Genomic DNA, 17,128 nt, shown 5'->3' on the forward strand with positions numbered 1-17,128 from the left:
AAACAAGTTTTTCCTATAGGTTCCGAATGAGAGTCACGGAACACATCCGAACCCAATGGCGGAAAAAACCAATCTGAGGACGGAGAGGATGTCCATGCGCACTGTAGTCCAGGGGAGGAGACGCCTATCTTGTGATACTTCAAAGACTCTTCCAGGACAACAAGGTGCAATCATCCGGACCCAACACTAGGCGGCGATCTATGCACAAGATATGAATTTAGCGGCCCACATGCCTCGAACGCATGACTTCCAAGTAAGGTCCCATTACAATAGCAAGTACTACACCTGTCTTTCTGAGGTTAGTCTCATCCCTCTGCCTTGAAAGGTGCATAAAATGAGGATAGAAACTGACATCAGTAAGCCGACAGGAGCACTTTATGGCTCTAGGAATTTTACATGGAGGCAGTTTCTGGTGCCGAAGTGGAACCAGCACCCCTTCAACCCATGGAGAGCTATTGAAGTGTTTCCAAATTCAGTTTGATGCCTGGGATATTCAAAAGGTATGGAATATATTATACACCAGAAGGAAAATGCTACTTACCAGTATGCATCTGTTCTTGGCATGTAGAGCTGCAGAATCCTACATTTAGCAATAGATCGCCACCTGGTGTTGGGCTCGGATGATTGCAGGTTGTTGTTTTCTTGGAATGGTCATCTACTCCATCCTCAGATTGTTTTTCGCCATGATGGGAAATGATGGAGTTAGTAGAAGTAAAGAGAAAGGATGTCCATGCGTGTGCATCTAAGTAAGATGAGTACTGGAGCAGATACAAGTCCCGGGGAGGCGGGAGGGCATGTAGGATTCTGCAGCTCTACATGCCAAGAACAGATGCATACTGGTAAGTAGCATTTTCCGTTCTAGGCATATGAGCTGCAGATCCTACATTTAGCAACGATTGTGCAGCAGTGTCTCCCCTAGCGGTGGTCGCTTGTATCCGTTGCAGCATACTGAAATAGTGTTTCAAGAACAGCTTGGCCTACTGCAGCTTGCTGCTTGGCTTGCACATCAACACAATAGTGTTTAGTGAAGGTGTGTATTGTAGACCATGTTGCATATGTCCTCTAGTGGTATGTTTCCTAAGAAAGCCATAGAGGCTCCTAGTTTGCGAGTGGAGTGTGCTCTAGGAGGAACTGTTAGTGTACGTTTAGCTTTGTGATAGCACATTTTAATGCACTTTACAATCCATCTAGCAATTCCTCCTTTAGAGATGGGATTACCTTTGTGTGGGGGAGAGAAAGATACAAATAGTTGTTTTGTCTTTCTGAAGGATTTAGTCCTGTCTGTGTAATATAGTAGAGCTCTTCTAACATCTAAGGTGTGTAAAGCTCATTCTGCAACAGAATCCGGTTTTTGAAAAAACACTGGTAACTCTACTGATTGGTTTAGGTGAAAAGGAGTAATCACTTTTGGTAGGAATTTAGGATTGAGTCTAAGAACCACTTTGTTAGGATCTATTTGAAAAAATGGTTCTTGTATTGTGAATGCTTGTATTTCACTAACTCTTCTGAGAGAGGTGATAGCAACAAGGAACGCGGTTTTCCATGTTATGAATTGCAGTTCACACTTACGTAACGGCTCAAAAGGGGGTCCCATGAGTCTTGTAAGGACCACATTTAGGTTCCATACTGGAGCAGGTGGTAACCTAGGTGGGATTATTCTTTGTAATCCTTCCATAAATGCTTTTATTGCAGGTACTCTAAAGAGAGATAGATGTTGTCTATTTTGTAAATACGCTGCAATTGCTGCTAGATGCAGGCGTATGGAAGAATAAGTCAAATTGGACCTTTGTAAATGTAGAAGGTAGCAAATGATATTTTGGATGGAAACATCCAAAGGATCAATGTGATTGTTGTTACAGTATATTGCAAATCGTTTCCACTTAGCAGCATGGCATGCTCTGGTAGTGGGTCTTCTAGCTTCTTTAATTATAGTCATACATTCTGGTGGTAAGTTTAACTAACTAAACTCTAGGACTCAAGGAGCCAGATCGCCAAATTCAGTTGGCTTGGTTCTGTGTGCCTTATTTCTCCATGGTTCTGTGTTAACAGGGATGGCGTGAGCCATAATTTCTGATGTGGAACCAGTGAGAGATCTAGTAGCGTGGTGAACCACGGCTGATGTGCCCATGTGGGGGCCACTAGTATTAGTTTGAGAGACTGTTGTCTGAGCTTGCGTACTACTAGTGGAATGAGTGGGAGAGGCGGAAAAGCGTACGCAAATCTGCCTGACCAGTTTATCCATATTGCATTCCCCTCTGACCGTGGGTGTGGAAACCTGGCGGCGAAGGTTGGGCATTTTGAGTTCTTGTGGGTGGCAAACAGGTCTATTTGTGGATGCCCCCACATTTGAAAGAATGGTTGAAGAACTTGCGGGTGCAACTCCCATTTGTGAATCTGTTGTGACTGGCGACTCAACAGATCTGCTATCTGGTTGTGGACTCCTGGAAGGTGTTCTACTGTCAGATGTATGTTTTGAGGGATGGCCCATCTCCAAATGTTCTCTGCAAGTTGGGACAGTTGCAGAGAGTGTCCCCCCCCCCTGTTTTTGTATACAATACATGGCTGTCATTGTCCGTCCGGACTAGGACAGTTTTGTTTTGGATTTGTACTTGAAAAGTTTTGAGAGCTAGGAAAATTGTTAGCAGCTCTAAATGATTGATGTGGAACTGTTTCTGTTGATTGTTCCACTGACCTTGTGTGGTATAATGCAAGAGATGGGCTCCCCATCCTGTGAGGGATGCATCTGTTGTGAGCACTATCTGTGGAACTGGATCTAGGAACGGCCGTCCCGTTGTCAAGTTTTTGGGGTTCCACCATTGCAGAGAGCGATATGTACGGCTGTCTACCAACACCAGGTCTGTGAGCTGACCTTGAGCCTGATTCCACTGTTGTGCTAGACATTCTTATAGTGGGCGCATTTGCAGTCTTGCGTGAGGAACTATAAAGATGCAAGACTCCATCATGCCTATTAGTTTCATGAACACTCTGGCTTGTAGAGAGGGCTGGCATTGAAAAAGGGAGACTAAGTTCTGAATACTTTGCATCCTGGCTTGACTGAGTTACGCTAGAGCTACAGATGTGTTTATAGTAGCTCCTAGATATTTATGAACGTGCGAAGGCTCTAGGTGCGACTTGGTGTCGTTTATCGTAAATCCTAAGTTGTGCAGTGTTTGCATTGTTTGTTTTGTGTGTTGTGCACAATGGTTGAACAATCTTGCTTTTATGAGCCAGTCGTTGAGGTAGGGGAAGACATGTATTTGTTGTCTTCTGAGATGTGCTGGCACTACTGCTAAGCACTTTGTAAACACTCGTGGTGCTGTTGTGACCCCGAATGGAAGGACTTTGAACTGATAGTGTTGTCCTTGTATGACAAACAATAAATACTTCCTGTGCTCAGGATGTATTGGAATGTGAAAGTAGGCGTCCTTTAAGTCTTGTGTGGACAGAAGATCTCCCTGTTGTAGTAATGGGAGTACCTGTAGTACAGTGATCATGTGAAAATGATCTGATTGTATGTAGTGGTTGAGGGGCGCAAGTTGGAGAATTGGTCTTAATGTCCCGTCCTTTTTTGGAATTAGGAAATAACGGGAGGAAACTCCTGTTCCTTGTTCCTCTAACGGAACTACTTGAATAGCATCTTTTTGTAGAAGTGCTAGAACTTCCTGTTGAAGCAGAGTTATGTGTTCTGCATGCATTGGACGCTGCCTGGGTGGTATGTTTTGGGGGGGTTGCTGAGAGTTCTAGGCAGTAGCCATGTTGGATAATTTGTCTTACCCACCTGTCTGTTGTGATGGAGTTCCAGACAGGTAGGAACTGTGAAAGTCTGCCCCCCACAGGAGTGGAATGCTGTAGGGGAGGCAGAGGTAAGTCACCGTTTAGGAGTGGAAGAGGAGCGGTTGTTGTTACTACCTCTTCCCTTGTTGTTATTGCCTCTGTATCCTCCTCTAAAATAGCCTTTATTAGAGGAGGTTTGTGTGTGTGTTTTAAAAGATGACGTGTCTGCGCCGGTCTGCTTGGAAAAGAACCTCTAGTTTGGGTGGATTGTAATGCCCCCATAGACTTAGCGGTGTCTGTGTCTTTCTTCATCTTTTCTAATGTATTATCTACTTCCGGCCCGAACAATTGGTTCTGATTAAAGGGCTGGTTTAGGATGAGAGTTTGTACTTCTGGCTTAAAACCCGAAATGCGTAACCATGCGTGACGCCTGAGAATAACACTAGTGTTCACTGCTCTGGATGCTGTGTCAGCTACATCTAGTGCGCATTTAATTGAGGCATTAGATATTATTTTGCCTTCCTGTAAAAGTTCTGCTGCCAGATCTTTGTGTTGATCTGGTAAGTGTTCCATTAACTTTTCTAGTTGATCGTAATGAGCCCTGTTGTAGCGTGAGAGTAAAGCCTGTGTACTTGCTATGCGCCATGTGCTTTGTCAGGCGGGGGTGTGTCCCCAGAAGTTTGAGAATTGGCCCTTTTGCGTGCATTTGACACTACCAAGGAGTCTAATGGCAGATGACCCTAAAGGTATACTGGATCAGCTGGTGCTGGCCTATACTTTTTCTCTATTCTAGGATTTAGCACCCTACACCGTACTGGATCTCTGGAGCATGTTTAATGACTTCCTTGATCATTGGTAATATTTGGGTAGACCTTTGTGACTGTTCGAAAGTGTAACAAAAAGTCCTCCTCAATGGCAGAGTGCATAGGAACACCATGGTAAAGTGCAGATCTGTTTAATAAATGATTAAACCCAATACTATCCTCTGTAGGGGAAGGTTTTGTTGGGTATGATCAGGGATGTCTGGTGCATTATTTTGTGCAAAATTATATGTATCATCATCCTTGGGATATTCTGTGCTGATATCCTCATCTAAAGAGTATGTATGTGGCTCTGGAACATCATCCCCCCCCCACCTAAATCATACTCCTCGTCAGTGTGGTGTGATGATGCAGGAGATTGAATAGGAGAAGTTATAGGTTCCACATATGGAGTAATAGGAGAGGAAGAAGGTGAAGGAGAGGATTGGTGCATTGGAGAAGTTGCACAGTCCTTTTTGGCAGGAACCACAGGTGTAAGTGGTGTGTCCGCTGGTCTCTTTTTATAAGGAATTACTTCCACATGTCCAGTTTTTGGATTAATATGGACCTTTTTCTGTCTAGGATCTGGTCTAAACAGTTCTTCCTCTTCTATAATCTTCTTCGGCGTCAATTTTTTCGGAGCCGATAGAGGTTGTCTAGTGTTCTTTGCCTTAGGAGGAGTAACTGAGTCTCTTGGCAATGTTTTCGGTGCCGAAGGTTGTTTAGTCTTATCTGGGGTCTTTGGTACCGATATTAGAGGTTTTGGCGTGGAGACAGGTTTTGCTGGGCCTGGGCGCCGGAAATGGCTTCCCCTCTGTTTTTTGAACCGGAAGGTTTCGGAGTCGAAGCTTTTGGGTCTGGTACAAGTCTTGGCTTCGGCACCGATGGTACGGGTGCCGAAGTGTCCTTGTCTTTGGGCACCGATGGGTGTTTTGTTTTCGGTGCAGACGAGTCCTTCGGTGTCGAAGGATGTTTCGGTGCCAATGGAGGTGTAACTGGCACATGGTGTTTCTTCGGTGCCGAGGCACCGGAAGGCGTATTCTCTTTCCTCGGAGCTGGGCCCGAAGGCGGGGCATTAGAGGGTAAATTTCGGTCTTGACTGGGCCCCATGGGCGGAGTGCTGACCGTTGCCTTTTGTTTGGGTAATGTCTGTCGTGCAGGGGCAGATGTACTCACGGGTTGTTGAGATGGAATCGAATCGTCCGAATCCTCTGCCCCCGATAAAATCTGGAGGTCAGGCGAGTCCTCCTCTGCGCCGAGTGGAGCCTCGTCCTCGGACATATCTTCGATTGGATATTCGTCCTCGGAGAAGTCCTCTTCGACAATCTCCTCCTCAAAGATGGGCTCCGGTGCTGGTGCTGATCTCCTCATCTCGTGTCGACAGGCCCTCCGATCCCGGATGGTCTTCTTCGATCGGAAGGAGGCACAGGCTGTGCAGGTCGACTCGTTGTGTTGTGGCGAGAGGCAGAGGTTGCAAACCTCGTGATGGTCGCTATGAGGGAATTTTGCTCGACATACCGGGCATCTCTTGAATGGAGCTCTGTCCATGAGGCGGCACCGATGGGCCCAACGGCCCGCGTCGACGCACCGGAATGTAGCTGGTGATGTCGAAAGTCTATTCGATGTCGAAAGAAGTTTGTTTAAAGTTTCTCGCTTCGAAAAATGCAAAAAAAAAGTATTTTCTAGCCAGAGCGGAAAACTTTCATCCAAACCCAGTGGCGGAAAAAACCAATCTGAAGATGGAGTCGATGACCATGCGCAGTATTGCCCAAGGGAGGAGTCACCTATCTCGTGACTACAAAGACTTCTTCCAAGAAAACAACAACCTGCAATCATCCGAGCCCAACACCAGGTGGCGATCTATTGCTAAATGTAGGATCTGCAGTTCATATGCCTCGAACAGAGTGTTATCAAAGGCAAGTCATTTTCAATTAGTCGAACCAGTGCCTATGAAGTTTAGAGAATATTGTGGATTCAAAACTGAATGGCATTTGGCCAAAAATCAGGCGAAGACCAGAGAAAGTACCATTTATTTCAAAATAGATAAATGATACATACTCAACTAAGATGTGAAAGGGGTATTCATGCTATTCAGAACTCCAGAAATCTATGCAAAATCTCTCAACACTCTGTAACCAATACCATCATATCATAGCACCATCTTGAGCAAGAACCCAAAGGGATTTAAGTGATACATTTTGAGTACTTAATTTCTAGGACTGCACATCCATATCAACACAATGACAGGGCACTTTCATTACCGAAGATAAATTACTCAGAGTTACACAACTCCGATCTACGCACTTAGGAAGAATCAGAAACACGAGACACATTTTTGCTAGATTTTTTTCAGAGAAAAAGCCGAGGTCCAAAATGTTACGTTAGTGAGTTTTTTAAGCGACTGGTAACTCTGTCTAGAAGCTACGATTCCTGCCCTAAAATGGTCAATAATATATAGCCAAGCTGTTTTTAAGATTGTCTAAAAGAACAGGTCTTGATGGGTGTTTAACAGTTTAGCAGCCAGGAAACTCAACAAGCAGCCTCCCATTTGTGATCTTTCTACTCTAGGGATCACAGTGAATGCTGATCCTGTACACCCAAGACATCTGCTAGGATGATAGGGCAAATCAGGGAATGAAGATCTCGGGGTCCTTTAAGGCTAAAGATCTTGTGGCAAAAGCATTAGGCTTTGAAATTTGAAAAAAATCCTTTTTCTAATTAGAAGCCAATGGTGTTTAGCAAGGGTTGACCCAGTTGATGAGTTTCTGGGAATGTTCAGTAGCTGCCTAGCTGCTGCATTGTGTACTCTTTGAAGCATTTGTAGACTACCTTGCGTGGCCCCAAAATACAAAACGTTACAGTACTCCAGATGGGAGATCAGGTGGGCTTGGATTACTGTCTTACTGGCCAAAGCAGACCCCGGCAAAGCAGGCTATCTGGTTAGCAAAAGAGAGAGTATTATCAAACCAGATGCCAAGGGTCTTAACTTTCTGCTTAGGAGTTGGGAGTCAGTCCCTGAGCATCAGACTACAATGCGGTGGAGCAGATAGAGGGTTGATTCCACAAGACCAGGATTTAGGTTTTTTTCAGCATTCAGCTTTAGGCAGATGCAGTCCAACCATTCTGCTAACCCTAGCAGAGAAGATCTAAAACGGTCAGCAGACCTGCCTTCATCTTGCGTCAAAATGATGATTAGCCATGTGTCATCAGCGTATGCACGCTGCTTTTGGCTCACCTGAAAGGTGCGGCCTTGTAGAAAGTTGGAATGTCATCTCGGAGCAAGATCTCAGACACCATGCCGTCAGAGTTGCTCAAGAAGGAGGACATGTGATACAGTGTCTAAGGCTGCGCTCAAATCCAACATTACCAGAGCAGCCATCTTACCCCCATCAGCAATGAGTCTCAACGACACTCAAGCAAGCAAAAGTGCAGATTCAGCGCTGTATTGAGGGCGGAACCCTAATTGAGTATCGTGCAGAAGCTCTTTAGCCGTAATATACCTCATCACCTGCTGATTAACATGTTTTCCCCTGATTTTTTTTGGTTGTAAACCTTTTTATTGGATTTCAATCTTATACAGGTCATACATGAGACAAACCGTACTAGTCTGTTACAGCATTACAATCAAAATTATCATTGTCGTGACAAATAGCGTCATAGACATTCTAGTAGGCAGGGAGGTAAACGGTCTCTGGGGGCAATCTCCCACCATCTCCATGGGGGATGCGGAGAGTCAACGTGGGTGCTGTCACTGGCAAGGTTGCCGCTGTTCCCCACCTGTATGACAGTCCCTAGTCCATAGTCCCCTGCAAAAGATAGCGGTAAGTGGAAATCCATAGTCCGTAACTGAACTTTGGGATTTGAAACCAGGGAAGTGAAGGGATCATGAGGGGAGGGGGGAAGTGCGGGGCGCATACGGTGAGGGCAAATGCGGTGGAGCTCCGTAACATGCGATCCAATGTATGCAGACTATTCTAGTTTGTGCATTAGTGCATGTTCCAGAACATGTAGCAGGGGAGGGGAGGGGAGGTGAACAGGCGGCTCAGGGTGCGCTTGGTCCGGGCATCACTTGTGTGTCCTGTGGGGGTTCCGCGCCATCAGTTAGTGTTTGCTTAAAGTTGTGTAGGAGCATCGCCCATTCTAAGGAGATAGGACGCTTTCGTACGCCTCGAGCTTCCTCCTAGCGAATAAGGTAATCTTCCGCCGCAGCCCACTTCTTTACCGCCCCCTACAAGGCCGCTATTGGTGGACCCTCTACAGTGCGCCAGTGCACTGCAATACTACGTTTTCGTGCAGGATGGCCAACAGGGCAAATTTGGTCTCTACCTACTTGCATTTCTGGCGCCTGAAGATGGCTAAGGCGCATGCCTCCCATGTGTGGAAGTATATGAGGCCTGTGACTGGTTGAAGTGTGGTGTGTACCGTCATCCATAGGGATTGTATTACCGGGCACGTCCAGAACATGTGTATAAAGGGGGCGTCATGCGCGCGACAATGGGGACATTCAAAGTGGGAGGTCGGGAAAAAATGCTTAAGCAGTGCGGTCGTGAGATACGCGCTGTGTAGCACAATAAACTGGACATTTTTGAATCGTTGGTTGCGGGACACCTTTTTGTGATGCTCTAAGGCCCGCGACCACACTCTGTCACGGAGGTCGCGGCCAAAGTCCTCCTCCCAGTGGACTCATAAGCGCGTCAGTGGTACGTGTGTTAGTTCCATGATGGATTTGTAGATCCACGTGATGTGGTGTCTGCCCGCCCTGGAGCAGTGTGTGCAGTACCGGATGAGTCTTGGGTTCCCCATCCCCTAGGTTCCAGGTACCTCTGCAGTCCGCCACCAACTGCTGGTGTAATAGGAATTGACCGACTGAAAGCCCGTTTCCCTCGGTCAAGCCTGCAAGGAGAGCAATTGACCATCGGAGAACATAGCCTCTGTTTCGGTGAGCTGGTGTTCAGTCCAAATCCTGAGATCTACCGCTGAGTAGAACTCACGACCTTTACCACCACCAGCGGCAATAATGGGGAATACAGCAGGAAACCCATGCACATACCGTGGATCCGCATGATACAGGTCCTGGCAGTTTTTACCAGTAATGGATGAGTCGGGTTGGGGTGGAACCTGGAAGAAGCATTCGTGTCAGCTCCAGGACTGTTAACTGTCCTTCTTGGGCTTCTATTTCCCTGAGGTTCCGGTGTGCCGTCCAGCGTGACATCCACTGCAGCTGTGCCGCTAAGAAATAGGCCTCAAAGGACAGGGTACCCATCCCTCCTTTATCGCGAGGCAGTTGCAAGGCCGATAGGCCACCCTGCAATGGCCCTTCCCCCAGATCAGGGAGAGTAGTAATGAATTTAGCTCTTGGAAAAAGGACAGTGGTGACCGAACCAGAATATTAGCGAAGTAGTAATGCAGACTGGGCACCATTATCGATAAGGCCACCCTCCCGATGGGAGCCAAAGGTAGGGTTCGCCAGAAACTAACTTGGCTTTTAAGTCCACAGAGGGCTCGGTAGTGGTTGCCTTCCAGGAGGTCGCGGGGTTCATGGTTGAGTCTGATACCCAAGTACAGTGAGGTGTTGCCCGTCCATGCCAGCGAGGACTCTCCAATTCGAATTTCCCATTGTGGGGATTCGGGTGCAAGGGATAGAGGATTTTCCCCAATTCACACACAACCCTGCGGCCCTCTCGAAACCTTTGAGTGTGGACCAGAGGGAGGAGAGGTCTGCCGTAATATCTCTAACAGAGATGAGAAGATCATCCGCATAAAGGGAGACTCAAATTGGTGCGACCTCCCAGTGGGATGCCGCAATGTACGCCCACCTCCCGCAGCCGCACTGCCAGCGGTTCCATGGTGATGGCAAAGATAATTGGGGACAGGGGGCACCCCTGGCGTGTGCCCCGCATGATCGAGATGGGAGAGGATATGTAGCGGCCTATTCTAACCCTTGTGAAAATGTTGGTGTATACTAGCCGATTATATGCTATAAATTGGGGTCCAATGCCCACCCGTCGAAGTGTCTCAAAGAGGTACTGCCACGCCAGGGTGTCTAATGCCTTCTCAGCTGCGGCACCAGCTGCTGAGAGAATGCGAAATATAGTTCTATTGGGAACCCGTCATGTCCCGGCGCCTTGTTTTTGGCTAGGCAGCGAATGTCGGATTTGAGTTCCGCCAGTGTGAGAGATTATCCAATGTCTTGCGTTCGTCTTCCGTAATCTGGACTATAGCGTCCATGGCTAATATGTTCTGGATGTGTTCCCCCCCCCGGTCCTGGGTCGGTTCCTTGTAAAGCTCGGAGTAATAGTCAGGGAAGGCTGATAAAATGTCCCCCACTGCGTTGCGGATGCCTGTAATCTATTGTGTTTGTGTTTCTTGGCGAATGAGCCAAGCTAGGAGGGTGCCGGCGCGATTTCCTTCCATGTGAGCTCTAGTCGTTTATGTGCAAAAATTATAGCGTTAAAGTACAGCACATGCCTCCTCGTACATAGTTTTGGCCTCCGCCAGCTGCACAGGGGGAATTTCTGCTGATCCTCCTCTTTAGATAACTGTGCTACTTATTGTTCTGCCCAGAGTACCGCCCTCTCTAGTGTTTGTTTCACACCAGTAATTTGCCGTATGCACGCCCCTCGTAAGACCACTGTAAAAGCGTCCCATTCTAGAGACATCGTGGGAGTAGTGCCTGTGTTTTCAGCAAAGTAGTTTTGAATAGTGGGTGGCTCCCCTCACCTCGCGCTGGTGGATACTGCGTGCGAAGCTGTGTGGAATCATCAGGGTGCGCTCCTGCCCTGTCGAGGGGAGTCATGAAGAGAATATGGTGTATGGGGTGGGTGAACTATGAACTGGGGTCGGGGAACGTTCCAAATACTGAGGACCTATCGCCGGGGCGATACGTCCAAACGCAAGCTCTGGAGAAGTGAGCGTGAACAAGCTGTTAAAAACAATGGGGTGGTAGTTTGTGTATGTGAGGGCAGTCCAGGGTGCGGGCTGTGAAGGAACAGTGTGCGTCATCTGGTACCCGGTCGATACGGGACATCTGTACCTGTGTAGTTAGAGAGGGTGGCGGAGGGGGTCCTTGACCCGTCCATCACAAGGCTATTCCGCAACTGTGTGGTGCGAAAGTCTTGAGAAAGCGTTTCCATGGAAGACCCGGTCATGTCATCTTGATGGGACTCTTACTTATAAGATCTGCAGTTTGGGGGCTGACTTGTGTTAGGGTGATCGAGTCTCCCTTGGATGAGGTTTCGTCGATATCGTTCTCGCCTGCCGAGGAGAACAGCCGTGGGGCTCCGTCCAGGTCATCTGAGGGCGGCGAGGTTTGTAATGCTGTCACAGCCTGCAGGGCGTCACAGCGCTCTTGCATGATTTGCTACAGATCTGGGGAGCCTTGCGTGGGGCTCCGCGCCAAAGCGGTCTCGACAATGCGCCCATTGTTTTGAAGACGTTTCCTGGGTCTTGGCGCCCTGTGTCTCGGTCTCCGCTCAGTTCCTGATCCGGGTAGTTGCAGGCAGTGCAGGTGCACCCAGTCCCTGGCTTCCTCCGCACATGTAAAAAATAAAGTAGTATCATTGTAGATAATTCTGAGTCTGGCGGGGAATATTGGATGTCATTGGCCCGGACTCGTTGCTTCACTTCTAGGAAGAGCGATCTCTTCTATTGCAGCGCTCGTGCATAATCCGGAAAGACCATCACCTTCTTGTCCTCAACCCGGAGGGGGCCCGATCGCCAGGCTGCTCTGAGTACTGCATCCCGGTCTCTGAAGTGGAGGAATTTCGCGAGCATCTGCCAGGGGGGGGGGGGGGGGGGGGGGGGGGGGGGTTCCTTGTTGGGGCCTGCATGCCGGGACTCAATGGGCGCGCTCGATGGAGAAAAAGGCTGATCGATCGACTGTTGGAGTGAAGGATTTCACCCATGCTTCCATGTGACCCACCGGATCTTGCCCTTCAATCCCCTCCGGTAGTTCAAGCACCCGAATGTTACAGCGCCTTGAGTGCCCCTCTAGGTCAACCACTCGCTCCTCCACGGCGGATAGGCGGGACAGGACATCACGCATCGTCTTTTGTTGGTTCTTGACTGTAGGTAGCAGGTCTGCCATCATGTCCTCCCCATCGTTGACCTGGTCAGCCAGCTTCCGATGGTCATGCTTGATGAGGCTGATGTCAGGCGTTAGAGTGCCCAGTCTCTCCTCCATAGATACTTTGGAGAGTTCAATGGCCGCCAAAACGCAGTCTAGTTTGTCCGAAATGGACATATCGGACGGGGTCGCTGCCAACTTGGTCCCCGACTTGGGTTGTGGCATATTTTCTGGTGTGGTCTCTGGCACTGTGGTGTGTTGCGTGGCCCTGGGCTTCCCCATTGCGCCTCCGGGCACGTCTCACCGCCCTCTGCTCTTGGGTCCGGGTGTGGAGATGCTGGCTGTCAACGGTCACTCTGCAAATCCCAGTCACCTCTGTCGCTGCGTCTGGGTGAGCACTGTCCCGTCTGCGCTGGTGGGTGCCCCAGTTATTCAATTGGGGGGTGATTCCCCCCGATTCGCACCCTGTAGATGAGCACCGTAGGGGTCACTTAGCGGGGCCCAGCCGCTATGGGTGTAGGAAGCCCCCGCCGTGCTCGCCGTCCACATCAGTAAGTGGCTTGCGCAGGCGGAGGGGACCCAGATCGGTGTGACCCCCGCTTTCTTGCACAGGAGGCTTCTTGTTCGTTAGCGCCGGACGCCATTTTGAGGTCAGGCAGCCCCGTGGTAGTGGTGCTCCGGTGTCCTGCAACCCAGGGGGGTGACCCAGGCCAGTTCCCCTGTCTACAGCTGCCTCTCCTCCTCACGGTTACCAAAAGGCGCAGTAATTCGGGAGGTCCGCTCAGCCGTCCCCGCCCACTTCAGCTTGCGCGGTAGGGACGCAGTGACCCGTTTCAAATGCGGGTTTTCGCTGGGGTTCGCCGTTCTGGTCCTTTTCCACGGGGCCCTCCACACCAGCAGATGCCCCGAGAATTCCGGAGCCTGGATGCCCGTTTCTGCACCGGGGGCGACACTGGGAAGCAGCCGATTAGTCCACCCGGTAAGAAGCCTCAGCAAGGCACGACCGCCATTGTAGCCTCCTTGGCCATGCCCCCCACATGTTTTTTCCCGGATTTAGAGAAAAATAGAAGCAGAGATACAGGCCTAAAGTTTTCTGGTTTGGTAGGATCCAATGTGGGCTTCTTCAGAAGAGGTACAACAGTGGCAGAGGGGAGTTGACCCATTGTCAACGATAGTTTGAGCTGTTCACATAATGTCAGCAGAATGGCCTCCAATCCACACTCCATAATTACAGGGGGAGAATGGTATATCGGAGAGCCAGATTTCACTTCAGATACAAGGGCGCGAAGTTCTGTCACAGATACAGTGTTGATACTGAGAGGATAATCCATTAAACCAGGTGGTGAAGGCCCAGTACCTAACTCCCTTCAGAAAGGACGCATAAATCTTTGAGACCTTCCACGAGAAAAATTGTGCGATCTGGTTAAATTTCTCTGAGGGAGTGATCGAAGCAGAAACCCGCTCAAAAGAGAAGGATTTCACGATCCGAAAAAGCTCCTGTGAAGAGTTCTGACCATGCTTAATCTTCTGGGCATAGTACTGCATCCACGTGTGCTTGGTTTATGATATGTCTGCAAATATCAAGAAAGCACGTTAAACTAAAACAGAAAAAAGAATTTAAAAGACACACAAAGAAAACCTACCTCTCCTTCAGACTTTACACCAACCACTTTTCCGTTTTCCATAACAATCTCCTCAATCGGTTTGTTCAGCATGTAGGTACCGCCGTAGATGGCACTTAGCCTACAAACAAAAACCATTATCCAGTTAAGAATCAAGTGCACTTTTTACAAATAAGACAAGAGACACAGCTTGCAATAATCTTGCAATAACGGAGGACTGCTTTTTAAGGAAATTTTGCTGCAACCTTTAACAAAAGCAAACATTTTCCAGGTCAGCCACAATCATGAATGTAAACATATTAAATCACCTAATGAACAAGTTACTCACCTTTGGTAATGACACATCTGGTAGAAACTATCTAGCTGCAGATTCATTACCCTAGAATATTCCACAGGCATTAGAATTGATCTGAAAATGTTTGAGCAGTCCCTTTGCGCACAGCTAGATGGCATTGTTCGGTGTCACCCGCACAAGCGTCTACATCACAAGTGACACACACAGTGACTATATAGGCGCCAACCCCAGCACGCTGAAGTCCCTTCAGGACTGTTGTTCTGCACCGGAAGCAAGCAGCAAATTTCCATGATGTGAGACTATAGTTCACAAAACAGACAAGAGGGAGGGTCTGGTAAGGAAACAGTGGCTAGATAGAGTATCTACCAGATCACGCATAACCAAAGGTAAGAATCTTGTGCTTCTAATAGAGATGTCTAGCAGCAGATTAAAAATCTTCCCCAGCATGGGTCTGCAAGCGGTTTATACTAAAGAGTCCTGGTGGACCGAACTGGCGAAATGCTTGCCACGCCGGATAAAAATGTCTAGGCAATAGTGTTTGGTAAATGTGTGCAGTGAGGCCTACTTCGCTGCCTAACAGATGTTCAGAACTGGCATGCCTCTAGCTAGAGTAGTGATCGCAGCTTTAGCTCTGCTGGAATGAGCTCTCAAGCCCACAGGGTTTTTTTTGTGCCATTCTGTAGCAAATTTTGATACAGGAGACAATCAATCTGGTTTATGGGCTGCCTTTCCTTTCTTCGCACCCACACATCCAACAGAGTTTTATCGCCAACCCGGAAATCTTTTGTATGATCAATGTAGAATGACTATGCTCTTTTTGGGTCCAAGTGGTGCAGTCTCTCCTCTTTCTTGGTAGGAGGAGGTGGAGCGAAGAAAGTTGGCAGTGTGATGTTCTGCCTGATGCTAAAAGGTGTGACCAACTTTGACAAGGAGGAAGCATGAGTCGCAAGACCCAGCTAATCTGGGGAAACTGTGGAGTACAGAGGGGATGGGCATGGGGGACAGTCTAAAGCCCCTGCAATTTGCTAACCCATCGGTCAGATGTTATAGCCACAAGGAGGACTGTTTTAATGGTAAGCAGTCCCAGAGTTAATCTGTGTGAGGGCTGAAAAGGCGAACACATGAGGAAGGAGAGAACTAAATTCAGGCTTCATTGGGGCAAGGTGTTGGGGGAAACGTTTTAGGAAACCACTCAACGGGTGATTTGAACACAGAGGGTTGATCCAACAACCGCAGGAAGGTTGAAATGGCAGAAAAGTACCCTTTAACGGTGCCCATAGCATGGCTTTGTCAAGCAAGGGATAAGGAAAACAAAAAGATTTAAGCCAAGGGTGTAGACAGAGGATCAACAGATTTGGCAGCACAATCCTGATCAGAGGTCAGATGCGCATGAGTTCAGGATACCAGACTTTCCATGTCCAACTGGAAGGCACAAAGACTAAGGCCCGTCCGTTTCTGATCTTGAGAACTCTTGGCTAGAATGGTATTGGCGGAAAGGTGTGCAGGAGTCGTGATCTCCACTTGAGAGGAAACGCTTTCAAGAGCAAGAGCTGTACAGGAAACTCCATGTAGGAAGTTGCCTCGCTAAACAGTGCACCAAAACGAGGTACACTGTGCAGAAAGTCCAGGCGACCCTTATTGGTTTTCAGAGACCAGTAATAATCCTAAATGCTCCCTCTAGGTTAAGGAGGCGAGACAAAGCACACATCTTAGTACCCGCCATTTTGAAGATGGGGGGGACCCAGTCAACCAGGGAGGCATATGCCCCCTCCCGCTGGAGGGTGGCACAATAAGGGGTGTACCCACCCCAAGGAAGGGACCCATTGGTGCTGACCTGACCTCCCTGAAATGCCCCAAAATTTAGTATTTAGAGGTGACCCCGAACCTTGTCTCCCCAGACAAGCAAGAAGAAGGACCGAAGAGCCGTGCTGAAGGAAGAAGAGTATGGCACAAACTGCTTTTGCCCCAGCCCTACCGGCCTGTCCAGACCACGACCTGCTCCAGCGGAACACCAGTCTGCCCAGCAGCCCCAGAACCCGGAGGACTTGCCCCGCCTTCCCTGCAAAGACCCTGTCTCCAGTGAGCGCCGGACTTGCTCAAGCAACAGATTCAGATTCCAGCCAGACCCAAGAGTCTGCACCACTCTGCACCAGACGGCCAGGACCAGAGTTAGAGTTGCCCAACACCACGAGGAGGTCGCCCCAGTGATCCTGATCTGCTAACCCCTGACCTCCTTCAAGATTAAAGCAGATGCCTGCGGCCTCAGCCTGAAGGGTTCCCCTGACTAGGACTGGAGCTGGTAAGAAGAACCAGACGCCAAAAGACACCCCTGCCTACAGCCTTGGGTGGCCCAACCGACTGTGTCCAGTTATCCCTCAAGAATCCTCTTCCCTCAAGCTGGTGGTTACCTTCAGGAAGCCTCCCTGTCCGAGCCTCCATTCTCTTTGCCAAACTGAAAATCTCCATTGGAATCCACAGGGTCCCAAACGTCTCCTTGGCACACTGCACCAGGCCGCCCCTGTGCTGTTGGTGGTGCAGCTCCTATGCAGATTGTTAGACCCTGCAGAGGGGA

At 48.8% G+C, this 17,128-nt stretch overlaps 1 protein-coding gene across 1 annotated transcript in view; it reads right to left on the reverse strand.

The window, feature by feature from the left end:
• GDI2 (GDP dissociation inhibitor 2) overlaps positions 1-17,128 on the reverse strand; it is a 292,509-nt gene that overhangs the window by 67,599 nt on the left and 207,782 nt on the right. The window contains exon 7 of the mRNA XM_086918937.1: positions 14,283-14,382. Within this exon, the coding sequence (XP_086775063.1) occupies positions 14,283-14,382 (100 nt within the window). The remainder of the gene's footprint in view (positions 1-14,282; positions 14,383-17,128) is intronic.

This window comes from Lissotriton vulgaris, chromosome 1_1, assembly GCF_964263255.1.
Source record: "Lissotriton vulgaris chromosome 1_1, aLisVul1.2, whole genome shotgun sequence".
Taxonomy (NCBI): domain Eukaryota; kingdom Metazoa; phylum Chordata; class Amphibia; order Caudata; family Salamandridae; genus Lissotriton; species Lissotriton vulgaris.